The following is a 16,513-nucleotide window of genomic DNA, read 5'->3' as shown; positions in this document are numbered from 1 at the left end:
GCTTCGCTAAATTTAATTAATAACTTTATTCTATAAACCTATAGTCTTGCTGCGATCAGCGAAATTTGTATTACAAATCGCGTCTTATACTTTATATTAGTTTTCTACATCTATCTTTTAAAGTAAGTTCTCAATAATTTAAGAATCTCCATTAAGACTAATTCAAGCATCGGTTTCTGCTTCGAAATTTCTTCAACGAAAAAAATATGTTACATATTTGACAAGATCGATCTTCTTATGGTACTTCGCTCTTTTTCTTTAAATACGCGAAGAGAAAATGCGTTTCGAAGTCTATAGAGGCAGTTCCGCGGAAAGTGAAGCGAATGGAAAGCTTCGAGTTTCGTTTCATCGTAGTACGTGTTGCGTGATCCAGGGTATGTATTCCGAGACTCTAGTGTATATACCCGGAAGTCGTGGTCGTGCGCAACCCACTCCTGATGAGACCACCCCCACCACCATTATGTTACCATCGGCTTGACTTCCGATCATCAAAGGTCCGCCACTATCAGCCTATGAGAAAATACAATTACATTTACATATGTACGTCTACAGGAAATGGAAAATTTCTCTCTTTCCAATTTCATTGTATGAGGTCAGGATAACATTTACCTATGTCCTCGATATAGGCACAGTGTCTCCAATACAGAAAATCTTTTAATCGTTATGTTTAACAATTACGTGTCGCCCGAGTAATTTTAATGCGTCGTCTTAACATACGATAATCATCCATTGCATAAACACGGCCGACCAAACGTAAAGCGGCGCGATAACAGGGTCCTGTTCAACGAAGTAGAAGGCGGCCGTCAAATGACCCGCGAACAGAATCGTAAATCCGCGATGAAACGTATCGAGTTGGAAATAGCGGCGCGTACCACTTTTCCCGCAGTTACCCGTTCTGATAATTACGTCATACCAGACCGCAATATTTTGTCAACATATTTTTTGACGGTTTTCAATCCCTTCCACCGCCGCCCCCTTTTCGCTGTCCCTCTGGCTGTTTTGCGGTCGAACGATTCAGTCCGGTGGCGGAGACTCGGCCCAATCTCTGCCTGTTAATTCAACCTGCGTACGCATCTATGCGAGCAGCCGGATATTTATCGAAATTCGTGTGGTGGTCGTTGGACAGCACGTGAATTTCGTATACGAACGAGTGACACGTGACCCTCTGTTTAACTAGTTGCACATGAATGACAGAAAAATCGATACGCGCAGCTAGTTGTCTACGTATAAACTAGGGATAGATACGAGACGAGACGATTTCACTTACCCAGCAAGAGTCGCGGCCACCTTCTTCGTGGCCGGCGCACATTTGCTTCGACTCGACGCGGGTCGACTTTCCCTGACTCGCGTACCACTCGCGACATACGTTGTTCTCGATCACGCGAACCTCCACTTTCTGCAACACGTCCGCTCGTTTATCTGCAAGACAAAATAGAACGAGCTTTTGATAAAGAGGCTACGTGGAATCGGTTTTAATCGGACACGATTGTCGAGTGCTTGAAATCTACGTTTATCTCTTTGCTTTCGGTTGCCTCTTTTGTCTTTCGACTACATGTACATGACATAGTTTACTATTTATTGCTTTAATCATTGGAAATTTATTGCTTGGCAGAAGCTACGTTGGTCGCCATACGTATCATATCGATCGTATATCTAATATTGCAAAGGTATATTTGAAGATCGAAAGGTAGGAAAATTCTCAGTGACACGTGACTGGTATCACAGCTTAAACGATATCGCGTATTTAAAAATGTTAGTTTACTGAAATGACACGTAATCAGCGTAGGAAGTTTTCTATAAACGAGGTGTGGTAATATCGATAGATATTCCTGAAATAATAAAAGTAACCAAAAGTACGTAGAACGATTAAAGCTACGTAACATTTTCACACTTGAAGGGTAGTCGATGGTTCTTGGTAATCCTGGATAAATTAAAGCTAAAATTAAGAAACTAAATTAGGCGTAATCTACGTGACGGCCGTAATCTTATATTATGAGGCAAGGGATCGAAATCAATTTTGTTCGTTCTCAAAGTTTTGACGTAGGAAGTTTCAATATCAGTAAAAATATCATGCAAACCATCGGTATATTTTTCCGCATTCCCTTTAGAAAATTTCCATTGCTCCGGAACGCGTATCGTGAACGCGGAAGCGTTCGAATCGAGCAAATTTCACCGAGGGCGCTTTTAGGTGAAAGTTCGACTCGATCTCTTAGCGCCATTAATTTAGGGCAGCGAGCAGGAACTTTGGTGAAACGCGATTTCGACCAAGGTAGAATTCGCTTACTTAGTCGTTCGTGGAAAACTTCGGTGGCACACCTGTTCTACTTCCGTGCCCCTTACAATATCATTATCGAAAACAAATAGACTATGGCAACGTAACAAATTTTTGCTCCCTTTGTTCGTATTTAATGCGCCGATAAAATCATTGGTTCGCTGGAAAATCCACTTTGTAACAGCCTGGTAGCAGAAGCAGCGATTTTCTCGCCAAGTTACAGTCGATTTTATATCCCATTAATCCGATGAAACGCCAAGTAATTAACGTCAACGACTCTCAGTTCTCGAGCGAATTACCGGGCAAAAGGAAGAAGCGAGAAAGAGGGGATGAAGTGGAATTATTTACTTACATTTGGACCTGTCTTCGCCGAACCAACCCCATCCAGCAGCCTTGGCGAGTTCCCCGCCGAAGGCGCTATACCCTGGTTTCCCTGTGGCCACAGGTAAACAGGCGGGTTTCACGCTCTCCGACCAAGCGATTGGCCTTGCAAGTTCCAGAAGGGCAATATCGTCCACGTATTTTCCGCACTTGTGACCAGAGTGCAGGATAACGTTCGTCACTCTCTCTTCCTTCGACGCTGGCACTTCCGGCCCCTTCAGATTGTACTCGCCGAGGCTGATCCGTAATTGACCGGTGGGGATTATAGAACTGCCTCTGAATCAAAAGCAAAAGATATTTATCGTTCGTTAAATCGTCGTTGAGAGTAATATCTATATAGTATATTTTATTTAGGAAAAAGGAAATTTCACGGTGGTCCGAGGAAACGATGCTTCTATGAAAAATTGTAGATGCTATGGCATAGAATATCGAAGTATGCCTAGTACTTGTTACGATATTTCTTAACGGAGAGACAAGTGGGTGAAATAAATCTTTGCTTCGGTTCCATCTCCCTCATTCATAGTAAATTATTTTCTAGCTGTTCTTAATCTCTTTAACGCTGTGATAACTCCCAAGGAAGCACATTTTCCATTTTGTCCCATATCTTATCCCGAAACGTACACGTTACGCGCTACTTCCTTAAACTCGCATCCTGTAAATCCTTACGCTGTAAAGCTTCCAAAGAACGTCTGTTTGAAAAACGACGAGTTATAACTTCCACTTTACACGCATTACGGATACATGTAGGCCAAGTAGGACAAATAGCTGGGTATTCTGGCCGTTTCCGGACCGCAAGGAGTCAAAGTCCAGTAACGATGCCGGCAAGTAATCATCGTGAAAGTTAAGTGCACGAGAAACCAGGTGGTATAAATGTGTGAAATAAAGGCAGCATTCTATATTCTTCGTTTTACGTTCTTTTCCACTAACCTTTCTTCTATTTCTTTCATTCCTCTCGATGTTTCTAAAGTAACGGAGCCAACTCCTTCGTAGCCTTTGCTCGCGATTATTTAACCGAAAGTTTTGCTCCTCTCCGTAGCAAAGCTTCGATATTGGTATTCGAACGGCCTCCAAATGTAGCGGTTTCGCTTAATTAATTGGTCAACGCGGCTTCCGAATAATTAATGAAATTATAACAGTTTTCGTGCCACCCTCTGCTACAAACGAGAGAGCACGAGAAGATGTCTCGTCCCAGTTTCTTCGTTGCCTCGATTCCACCGACTCGCGGATGCTGCAATCACATTCGAGTCGTTTCCCAAGTTTCAAGGTTCGTCTCTTTTTACGAAGACAACCCTCTGTTTTAATGGACCCTTCCATCTTCGTCGAGGCAGTCCCATTGTTCCGGCTCCCGTTGTGGATTATACGATTTAGCACGGATGCATCATCGTAGTTACTCCCTGCCCTTATCATCGCACCCCTTCCAATTAAAATGCACCGCTGGCTAAACGCTGAATCGCGCCACCGGTTAAGGGGAGTGGCCTTTTTAACTGGCAACTCGGCCATTAATCGTACCGTTAATTCGCTTGTAAACTGGTGAGCGCGAGGAGAACGGTTGCCGAGTATTTCGCGGTGAACTTTGTTTCTGTTCGTATCGATTTAGTCGACAATACAGAACTTGCCATTTATTCTCTTTTTTACTGTTTTACTTGAAGCATCCTCGAAATATTATTGCATGATGTTCCGACGAATAATAACGATGAACAGATCTTTGTATCGTTACGTACTTGAAATTCTTCGGTCTGTCCGTGACCATTTTTTCCCATTTCTTGCTTTTCCCCCTCCCGCGATAACTTAACGAATAATTCTCTTTCGCGCGTAGAACCGCATTAACGAAATTTATTTCGGCCGTTTCCGTGAACGATAAAGAAAACGCGGACAATGGTCGGAGTCGGATATATTTTCACGATCTCGCGCTAGCTGGTAACATTTTGTCATGCGTTTTGCATGGCCGCTAGCAATTACCGAGTGGTCTGTAATCTACACGCAATCATGGTTTACAACGCCGAAGCTCCGTTGGATTCTCTCTATGGCCACCCTGTCCAGTTTCAACCCCTTCCTCCGTCATCTCCTCCCTCCCTCTCTCTCTCTCTCTCTTTCTATTTTCATCCCCCTCCCTCCCTCCCTCCCTCCCTTCTCTCTCTCTCTCTCTGTTTCTCCGTGTCTCTCTGTATCGTTCTGTTTCTGTTATGTACTCGACAAAGACAAAGATAGAGAACGCCTACACGTTTCATCGCGCAACACCACTGTCTCGACGTTTAATTACACCTGCATGGACACCGTTCCACATAAATCTCCGCGCTGTATCCGTGAGAAAAAAGAATTACGAATATTTTCGAAATCCTCTCTCGATTTTAGCCAGTGATTGGAAGAGTTTCCAGGATCCTATTACGATGCTTCGTGTGCGATTCCCTTTAAATGAGAAGCGTGGAAATTACTTTTAAATTGAACCACTGACACATTCTGCCCCTTTTTGCGACCCCTTTTTTCTTTTCATTTTAACGTATAATACCGTGCTTTAAACATCGATTCTTAAAATCCGATCGAATCGATATCGACATTTACAATCTACGCGTATAGTCGCTGTATTTCTATTCTTTGTATTTTATCGGCTGATATTTCAAATTCTATGATAAATTCTTGTCGCGATATAATACGTATTTTCCGCGTAAACGATAATTCGCGAAATGTAGACCAAAATATATTCTATACGTGCCGATCAAACGAAGAGCGGTATATCATCGATAACCCATTGCATAATTAATCGCAGACAATTCCGCGAATATGGGGAAAAGGTCGTTGTTAACAACGCGAGCGATTCGATCGATCGTTTAAATAATCTCGTTTGGCCGATCAGTCTGTTAATCGTTCGACAAGAATTCTATTGAATCGTATAAGTATACACCATCGAAACGATTCTTCGTAACGTTATTATTTTCCCTTAAACGCGTCCCGTTAATCGTTCGTATAAACGATAGGAACGTCGTGTTATGCAACCGTTGAAGGATTGATTCGCGTATCCACACAAACACACACACACACACACGCAAACACACATCTCCAGCCAGGACAGAAACGTTTTTCACTCTGGCATTTAATAAAAGGCCGCCTCTTGACTCTATTTGGCGACAGTGTTTACGCGAGTAAATAGCGGCACAGCAGTTTTTAACTTGACACAACGCTCTTTGCGTTTCCATTCGACTCGCTCGTTCGCCGGAAAAATACGCTCGAGGTTTCATTTAAAATGTAATCGTCGCTCCAATTAACATCGATATCGTGTCCCGCGTGCATATACGACCGCAGGGAACGACGGGACACCGGCAAACGACACACGGTCCCGCCGTTTTATATAATTTTAACGAAGTGATTGGCCGTTTATCCGGCCATTCGATAATCACAAAGCCAGACAGCAAGTCAGAGAAACACGTTTGTCCTGTTAACGGTCCTCGATATTTCACCACGTAGGCATTATTTCCCTATACATATCTATATATGCACGTACAAATGTACATTGCGGTTTGAAAGTATCCGGATATCTGCTTACTCTTCGCGAGATCTATTTTCGTTATAAACTTATATATATTATTATTTATATATTATTTATATTATCTATATTTATTCTCAGACTGTTCGCTATTTAAAGTACAAGGCAGATTCAGAAGATTCTATTGAACCGATGGACAGACTTTCGACGTTAGTACAATCAATGGATATTTAAATAGCAAATGCGTGTAATGGTATTTCCAGCGAAGAGTAAAGTACGTTATTTAGATTTACAGTGATAAAAGTGGCAAGTGTTGCTAATTACTAATTCGTTATGTCAATTTGTACGCATTGGTAAAATGTTGTTACTACGATACGTAATTGGGTGAAAATTTCCCTCCGTGTTCGACTTCGACTTTTATCTTTAACTCATCCGATCTTATCCCTTTTATGTTACGATGATTGTGAACGTTTGTAATTTTTTTTCTCCGAGAGAATATGTTTCGCGGGAAAGTGACATGATAAAAATAGGTGTAGCGCGACGTTGGAATTTCGTAGTATTCCCTTTCCTCTTTTCTTCCCTTTTATACCCCTCTTTTTGTTTTCTTTTTTCCTGACACGTTACGTAATTTCTAGAGAGGCGCGCATTAAACTTTTTATCCTTTCGCCGAGCGTGATGATTTTTGCAAACTGCAGAGCGTAATCGCCGCCGCGCGCAACACGCGGATTTCTAGGTTTTTAAATCTGGCACAGATTTGCATAGATTGCACGGATGGATTAAGTGGATTATGACGCAATAACTTGCGGCGCTTTTTTGAGGCAACTTCGTTCTTAAAAAATTGAACTACTCGGGTCGAACTTTCGAGTGATATCTCCCTCCAATTTCTCTTTGGTTTCGCGCCTGCAAATACAGTGATATTTCTCGCTCGTATCATTCGTTACTCGCAGAAAGGTACAAACGAGACGATTTTCTGTCATCTACATTTTCCTCTATAATCATTTTCCAATTGCTCCAAATCCGATTATTCGTCGCTGGCCAATGTTCTTACGAGGATGGATGAAAAATGATCGAAAATGAAGCTATAAAATTTTATCTTGCTAAAAACAGACGCCCTACGATAACATAATTTCTTAACATAGTTCCTTGTGTTTCGACGCACTTGTTCTAAGTCGCGCAAGCATTTTTTATGTTCTCGGAAGAAACGTTTTCGACTGATCGAGAAGCAACGAATCTCTTAGGTCTCTTACAGCTTTTTAGAGGTCGCGAAGCTCACTATCGCGACTTTATCAGAGCAGAGATTTATATCGTATCGAAAGTACGAACCAAGGCTTATAAGCTTTAGTACGAGTACGTTGAAACGCGAACGACTGTGATTAAAAAATTGTCCGCTGCTCTTATTGAAATTGCGAATAATTATTACTTCGTTCTCGTTATCTTTCATTAATTATTCTGCAAATTTCGAAGAACGAATCGCGCTCTATCGTATTTATGTATTACAGAATATCCGTTTTTACGATACTCGTGGCGAATGCATTCGTAACGATACATTTGCATGCTGAAAAATGAATACTGTTTCCGGTGGACGAGGTTTAACCGCGCGGCTATCGAATACCACCATTCAATCGTCGAGATCGAATCGGAATAATTACAGCTACGGTTTGTTGGACAAGATGGTTGCTTGCGTTTCGCTGACATTTTAGCAGCGATATCAAAAACGGTAGAAAATTTTGGCACACACGGGCGCCACTGTGAATATCGTTCCGCGATAAGATCTCTCTTTCTCTCTCTTTACTCCCTCTCTCTCTCTCTCTCTCATTCTCTCTTGCACCCTATAGCGGTGCTCGTAGATTCGATTACAGGGAACAATGGGCAGCTTTCCATGAAGAAACAGTCGGTTTTCTGCCATGAATATTTTCGATGGCAACCTGCATATTGATTACGCGAACACCGCGTACACCGGCATTATTGCAAAGAATGGCGGTATAAACTATCCGGCCGATCGATATTGTAATGCTTTGAAATTTAGGTACTCCTTTTTTCGTTGTTTTTTACGAACTGTCGGGGAAACGAGTTTCTAAATCGAATGGACCGAGCGATTTATTTTGAATTTATAAATAATCGAGCCATATTGTAAAAATATTCAGGGTATTGAATATTGGGTAGTCTTCTAGGCAACGGTGTTCTTTTAAAAGTAAAATTCGATGTTCGAAAAGAATGGAATTTTTATTTCTATAATCATCTTTGCTCGATAGTTCTTCGTCCTTTTTCCTCTCTCTCTCTCTCTCTGTGTTTTAATATTCGTATTATTTAAAGAGAAATCAATCCGATAATAATATCGAGGAATCTGGAAGAATTCGATGAACGCAGAATTTCCGAACGATCGACGTAACATTCAACGAAATTAATTCTTACGTAGAAAATATTCGTTGTCTCTAATTTAAAAATGTCAACTTTATATAGCGCGAAATAAATTTCATTTACTCATACATATAACACTTGGTACATGTATAGAACGTTTGACATAATATTTGAACATGGCAACGAAGCTTGTTTTATTGATAATCTATCTATAAATAAGTGATTGCTTGAAAGCAAATATAACACCAGGAAACGGTGGAATGAAATGCACCGTATATTTGCTGTGCATCTGTATTTAAGTCATACATTTCAGCCGGTAGAAACAGTGATATAGAAACCTTGTTGCATAATACCTCGCAATTTCATAATTAATAATTAACTAAATATCGAGGCCATTAAATTATTTATTATATTGTCGATTAATTAATAAACTCGTGTATGTATGTGGAATAGAGGATGCGTAGTATACTCACGAACACAGGCAATGGGCTGCAGTCAGGACGAATCTTGAATTAAGTATGGTACCGCCACAAAAGTGTCCGCCTTTCCTGCTTATGCTCACCATCCAAGGGAATTCGTGAGGAATTGCATTTTGTCCTCCAACGAGTCTCGCCGTACGTGTGGCAATGTTTCCTTGACCGCAAGGGACATCGGCGACTGTTATTGCAAACATCGTATTGCTTCGTTAACATCCGATAGAAAACAACTGCAGTCGGATGGAAAAAAAGAAGAATATGGAACGGGAAGTTCGGTAAATTTTCTATGAAACGGTGATTAATAATTTAGTCATCTTGATTTCTGGAATTTTTGTCGAAAAGTTAATGAACGATTTAAAAGCTATTCTTTGATATTTCAAAATCCAAGAACACGATGAACATTAGGTGACATTCTTTTATTTCAATGATAAAAACCTTTTTTAATCGTTCCATCTTTCTATATTTCGTCCGAGTGCGTATAATTCGCGAAATTAGAAAGGGATTAAAAAGTCTAAACCTCATCTTCGTCGCAATTAAGTGGAATTACGAGAACAATTTACAATTAAAGGGAAAATGGTCTGAAAAAGTTGCGACCATCGAAGAACCCGAGTTCCCGGTTTCTCCGGTTTTTTCATTAATCGTGCTCGTACACGGGAGCGCCAGGAAAGTTCGTTTCGACTTTTATCAAAAATAATCACCCGGTAAGCGAGGTGTTCGTTAACGCCGAATCAAATCCAGTTTCGGTCGCATCTTTTATGAAAATGGCGTGCGTTTACATAGTATGTAGGAAGAGAAAAAAAAAATCGTTTAATTGGATCGTTGGATGGTCGTTCGAATCTAAATAATTTCAGCAATTAAGCGAGTCGAGAATTTATAAATCTCGTTTCTTTGAATTTAATGAAAATCCACGATGTATTGGTTCTGTTCATTTTAAATCATTCTAATAAGTGTTCTGTACCACTTGAATCACGACTCTATTTACTGAAATATTCCTGAAAAGTTTATGAGCTAAAAAAAGACACAAATGAGCAGTACCACCAAGAGAATATTTAAATACCTCTTTCCATATAAAACACCGTGTGAAAATATCTCCTCGCGATACCATATAGCTGTCATCATAAAATCTCTATAAGGGATGATCCTGAGACTTGTATCCAAAGTTTCCTTCAACAGCGATAGCGATAGCAGTGACGGATAATCACGCATGAAATGAAAATCCCGCTAGAAATTCTGGATCTTAATCCTCGTACGATTTACCGATCTGTTCGTCTGTGCGCCTCTTTCTCCTAAAACTAATCTATAAAACGGGCAACATCTTCAAATCCTCTGACAGGATTTGGACGGCGGGAGGGTCAGGTTAAAACCACGAACGAGACGTGTCCATCTAGTGATGTACAAGCGTTTAATTGAAAGCTGAAGCAGCGCGTACAGCGGAATGTTAACCGATTCAAGAGGAACCAGCCGCTGACGGCACCGTTACTGGCATCGCGCGAATTTAATGCCCCGAGCAGATAGGGATAGATACGGCGGATCTGTCACCGCAATCCCTGCGACATCCCTCCGCTCCCTCCACCAGAATCACTCCCTACCCTTCGCGTTTCCCCTCTCGTTTCACGCCTCGGCTGATTAATTGGACCTCTACGTCTGCACCACCGATCCCACCCACTCTGGTTTCGGGGGTCTCCCTTCGACACTGCAGTTTCCAGCCCCTTTCTCTACTTCCGCTCCCTCTCTCGCGATATCTCTTCTCTTCTCTGCTCGCCTCGATGTCACCCGAATTACGGGAAGAAGACAGAGAACGAAGGTTGCACAGAGGGTGGAGGTGGGTTGGTGGGGTGGTGGTGGTGGGCAGAGAACAGGCATAGAATTCGAAGTCACCTCTATTCGGAAACGCGTAATAGATATGTCAAAAGCAGGCTATGAACATGGTCATGATAATATGCTGATGCCTTCGCCCCCGCCATTGGCGACTTCCCCTTCGGCTCGTTTATCCACCTCCTCCTCTTCCCTGTCGCTGATTTCGTTCACAGTTTGGGCTAGGCCTCTTTTTTTTTTCTCTTCCTCTGCTGCCCTTTCTATCCGACGATGGTCGAATGGACAGGTTGGAGATTCTTTCTCGAGTCTTTTGTGTGGATTCTGGCGGCTGCAGGTGGCAGCGGATGGGGTTATTTTAACGGCTGGAAAAACCCGGATCGCGGCGCGGAGGCTCATGGAAAGAAAGGGAACCCTTTCGGTTTGCTTTGATTCGCTTCTTTTTTCCGGTTTCCCTTTCAAGTGGTTTCATGCCGATTTAAATTGTTGCCAGTGCGTTTTGAATGGCTCGAGTGAGTTTGACAGCCATTCTTCCGGTAAATGCGGTGCGGTTTCGACGAATAGGGTTGATTAGGAGAATATCGTAATACTTAGAACAATGCTACGTGATATAGTATACTTACGATTATCTATAAATCGAACACGTACATATATCAAGGTTGAAAAGTTATTTCAAGCCGGATAAACGAAATGAATAACTTTATGGTTTCAACGACTATTTATTACGTATCCAACGGATAGAATAGCTTTCAAAAATATATTTGTTGTTTCTTTGGTACTTTTTCAGACTACGCTCGATGGTTATTCCGTTTACCACTTTATCCGCGTCCTGTCCATATAACGTATTTTATTTGTCCCATAAATATGGAAAAACGTGCTCGTGACGTAAATGACGTGTATCACGATGGTGAACTCGGGCGGGTTAAAATTGGCTACATAAAAAAAGGAGTGTAAAAAAGATGAAAGAGATGGTCGTTTAACAGGCTGATTAGAACTTGTCGCGTGACGACCGATATTTTAATCGATCGGAATATTTTTATCAGCGTTATACGAAATTTTCATGGGATCCTGTGGCTCGCGTTGTTCCGCTGATCACGAAATTCAATAGTATCTAGAAAACGCGAATGTCGAGTCGCATGAGATATGGCAATGTAAAGGATTAATTGAGGCTGTCTAGATCGATGGCAATTTATCTTGATAATTAATTTATCTTGCCACTCGATACATGTCGACATTATAACCGGACGGTTATGAAAATGATTTACGTAGTCGCAATGGAAATATTTCGCTAATATTATTTCCGATCTGCAAATCGAGAGAATCCTCGGAATTTCGAATCGCGAAAGTTGCTACGATTCTACTTCGTAATGGATCATTCTCGTTTCGATATGCAACCGGATTCCACACTATTATTCTTAATAATGTTACAGTGCGTAATCGAAATTCATAATCGAACACAGGTGATTATACTTTACAAATCTGTCTCTATGTCTTTGTAAGTTTAAATATTATTGTACGATGACACCTATTATTATTTAAGTACCTAAATATTTAAGTAAATGTTTAATTACATTTTCTAATCTCCAATTTCTATTAGATTGGAATGTACGAAATGCCTTTGAGTTCACATAACATGTCATACGAATTCTAATTATTCCTGGTATCCGATAATGAGGTTTTTATGTCTTCTTTACAAACTTTTTTCAACGTGATCGACGATACTTTGATCTATCAGATCTAAACTACAAAGAAAGTACGTCTCGCACGCACCAACTCGATACATGCTATCGCTCGTCATCGAAATAATAATTCCCAAACTTCTTCCCAAAAAATACCGCGTGCATTTTCAAATTCTCTGTCATTGGCTCACGTAGCGAAAGTATGCACTAACGAAATCTGATTGTCCACGGTGATAAGATGACGAACGTTGGCAACGAATCAGACAGCAATTTTCAACTCGATATCTCGCGGTCAAGGCGCCACGGAGCCCATTAATCATACGCGCCTCCTAATTACCGTCTCCGATCGTTTGAGATTGATTTCAGAAAAGATTTCAAGATGACGCACGGGACTTGACGTATCACTCACCTCCCCCAGCTACTCAGCATTACGTCACGACGATGCCATTGTTCGAATCAAAAATCGATGAATTTTCGTTTCTCTAATTTATCGGCAATTACACGTGTGCCCATTAACGCGATTACCTTTCTGTGCGTACCGGCCATTAATTTGTCCCTGGCTATACATCGAATGTTATGCATCGAATGCATAAACCTGACGTTGGCCACTGTGTCGCGAGAAATTGGAAAATTGTAGGCCCGCGTGATAGTAATTGAATTTCGAACGGCGTTGCCCCGGGCGCAACCTTCGTCAGGTTAAGAACCTCGCGAATGATCGTTGAGGATACATTGGCCTGTCCAAAATTTGTCGAACTAGCGAACTGGTCGAGGTCATACACCGTCTAAGTCAGTCGGCCTTCGACCGGGTTATACACCCATTTTTCTATTCAGCCTGTGTGTGCGTGCCTTCCGCATACGTAAGTCGCGAATAAGCGACGTTAGCAGGCAAAATATCCGCGTTCTATGCCCGTTTCTTCGTGCTACCTTTCATGCAAAATAACAAAACATCGCGAGAAATATTAACATTGTAAATTTATCGATTATCACGAATAATCGAAATTGCAGATTATAAATAAAATTATACACTCCCTCTGGACTGCTATGTATCGAAAATTACAAAGTAAATACAGTCATTTTAATTTACGTGTATCCGAGAGAATAGTTTATATTTAGAGAGAAATTGATCGATAGTTTATCGAACAGCGTGTGTTTCAACGGTTGGCGCGGTTCTGGTTATGAACGTCCGAGATTATGGAAATCCCCGTCTTTCAAAGAGTTCCATGGCGGCAATATTTCAAGGCGAATGGATTTAAATTAGAATTCGATTCGTTTTAAGGAGCAGTCGCGCGTGACCGGGTTGCAACGGCACAAGTGCATCGTTGCATCCATTTGGTAATGAATGACTCTGAAAATCCAATGTTAAGCTTGTCATTTCGTGTAACTGCAATTTACGCTGCCCTGCCCCTTCGTTCACGCATAGGTTACCGATCGGGGGCTAATGTCGCGGAAAATTGTTACGTTTAATAAATATCGCTCGGATCGATACGGATTTTCGGTGCCACGGTTATTTTCGATGTGTACAACTTGATGAAGTCAATCGCAATTTCATGTTTGCATAGAACTTGATTCGAATATTGTATTGCATATTTGGTGCTCGTGAAACATGCCCGATAAAAATGTAAACAGCGCATGAAATCGAGCAAACAGATTTAAATGGACTTTGTCTTGTCTGATTCGAACTTTTGCGTATGTGTTCTTCTTTTTTCAAATGTATTTACTTTTATGGGTTACGGTCCCTATGTTTCTCGGTCAATGGTTTTCAAATAATGGTTCTCAAATACTTAAAAAGTCGATATAGTAACGGCGGACGTTGAATTCGGTTTAGTAACTTCCCGCGTTCTGTCGTTATTCACAAGCGTTTTCTTTCGCTTCCTATTCGCTTCTGTTTCTTATTTAATACCGTGTTTAGAAACCTTGCCAACTACTTTTTATATTTACCTACTTTTATATCTTTGCTTCATGTTTATATCTCTCAAATATCGTCGGAATATTCGGTCGATAATTAATAAACAGAACTCATTAAACGCCCAATTAGTTGTAACGATTAGATATCAATTTTCGACATTGAAATTCGAACTAATAAATTGATAACGACCTCGCCCCCTCGTAACATACCTCTGTCAGAATCAAGCTAACTGTACCATAAATAAACCTAACGTAGTTGCTCGAAAAGAAAAGTTTCGCGGTAGCAAGAAACATAAACTACTCACAATTATTGTATTCCTTGGAGATACAGCCGACAACGGCGACGAGAAACACGAGAGACGAAAAAATGACGGAAACGTTGCGCGGGACCATGTCTGTTCCGATTTTCGGTGATCGTTTGTCGGTGCACAATGAAAAAGTGTCGCAGTGTCCGGGTATCGGGGCTTCTTTATACGTGGTTCGTTACGATTGCATCTTTCTCGTCGTTCAGTTTCGTTCTTTGTCTCGCCTTCCACCACCCCTTTGCTCGTCACCCGCCTTTCGGAGGCTCGAACATCGAGCAGCCGAGACTCGTGGCCGTCTATCGATACGATTGTCGCGGCGGAAATCCAATGATAATGCGAGTACGAAGCCGAGTCGGCCCCGATGTGATTTTCAAGGTGATTTCTTCACACTTAATACGCCTGGCGACGTGTGTCTTTCGGCGACTGGTCGGTCAAGGGCCAAGGGACAGATGCGTATCGATCACGATGCCATTGAGTCCGCGATTTTATCATCCGTCAAGGACTCGCGTTCGCGCTATATATCGTTCACGCGCACTATCATTTATACATATATATATATATATATATAGATTTTTCAGAATGGTATCTATGTTTCGCGTGGAAAAGTTGACACGTCTGTATATTTTTAGTATACGTATTTGTAGATTTTTTTCCCGGAATAGGAAATTTGTGTTGCACTCTGAGCCGCAAAGTAACGAATGACACGATGAATTTATGAGTAGAGGATGTTTCATTGATTGTTACGAATGAAAGCTTTTTGCAGTTATGAAAGTTGCAGGTATATAATTGAACGTACAATCGATCGTAAAATTCGTAGTGATTTTTGGTACATTTTTCTATTACGGTATGTGGAATCCGTAGGATGACATAAAAAGAGGAAAATGGTAGTGATATACTGATTGTGAGTCAAGGTTTATGACACTTGACTGGCGTGTATTTTAATATGTAGTAAGTAAATACAGAAACGCGTCTTGAAGTCTTTGTATTTAAACACGGGCTTTAAAGATTATGAATGGCCTGAGGGTTACCACTCGAGTTATGGATTACATATATATATGTATGTTATAAATTTGTGGTTTATTTACTTTTATACTGTAATAAAATTATCTCACAAATAATTTGTCGCTTTAATAGGTAATTACGTAGAAAATACCTTCTCTCGAAACTCAAGAAGCGAGATTAGGATCGATGTGAGATATTAAGATCTACGAGTCTCGTATTTGAAACAAAGTCAGCAAACTAATGCTCTTGTCCATGTTTCTTCTAATTTTCCGCTATTCTCGAAAATGATCCTAATCTTAATGGTTTAAGGTTGTTGCTACATCGACACGACCTCGTTGTATGAGAGAATACGATCTTTTCCATAATCACCTTAGCTTCTTCTTAGATAAAATTAACTAATTACCCGTTGTACCACTAGACGAATATTTAGATATCAAAAATGCCTTTGTTCCTTTTCTTCTGCCATTTATTTGCCCTTGTTAAACATTTCCTAGCCTCCTTGTTCAAACAACATAATACCAGCATTATGTTGTCCTAACGTTCACGTAATTACATCAAAATTAAAGCTGTTCATGGCGGGTAATCGTATTTCGTGCACGCATACGTTCTCCACGACGTTGTTATCGCCGACAAACGACAATCGGATTATGTGCCTACGAATAATCACTGTGACAGGTGGTCAGGATAATCGGGGGCATGGAAGCTGTTGACCGCGTGCGTTTCGCTGTAGAACGATGCAACATTAGTAGATACAATCTCGTCATTAGATCCAAGCAAAATTTGGGCCATTTCTTGTCATGCTTGTACAAACGATAACGTACGTTCCATTCCGGACGATCGAATCG

The 16,513-nt window shown here is 41.0% G+C and overlaps 1 protein-coding gene across 1 annotated transcript; it reads right to left on the bottom strand.

Moving 5' to 3' along the window:
* Positions 1-10: 10 nt before the first annotated feature.
* LOC122567977 (clotting factor G beta subunit-like) lies at positions 11-9,162 on the bottom strand. The gene is made up of 4 exons (XM_043727202.1): positions 8,963-9,162; positions 2,625-2,929; positions 1,268-1,419; positions 11-510 (listed from the first exon to the last, which is right to left on the bottom strand). The coding sequence occupies exons 1-4, from the start codon at positions 9,160-9,162 to the stop codon at positions 346-348; spliced, it is 822 nt and encodes a 273-aa protein (XP_043583137.1). The 3' UTR covers positions 11-345.
* Between the last annotated feature and the right edge of the window lie 7,351 nt (positions 9,163-16,513).

This window comes from Bombus pyrosoma, linkage group LG1 (genome assembly GCF_014825855.1).
Source record: "Bombus pyrosoma isolate SC7728 linkage group LG1, ASM1482585v1, whole genome shotgun sequence".
Classification (NCBI taxonomy): Eukaryota; Metazoa; Arthropoda; class Insecta; order Hymenoptera; family Apidae; genus Bombus; species Bombus pyrosoma.
Note: the sequence above shows the minus strand (reverse complement) of the source record. Positions and strands in the feature narration are given on the sequence as shown.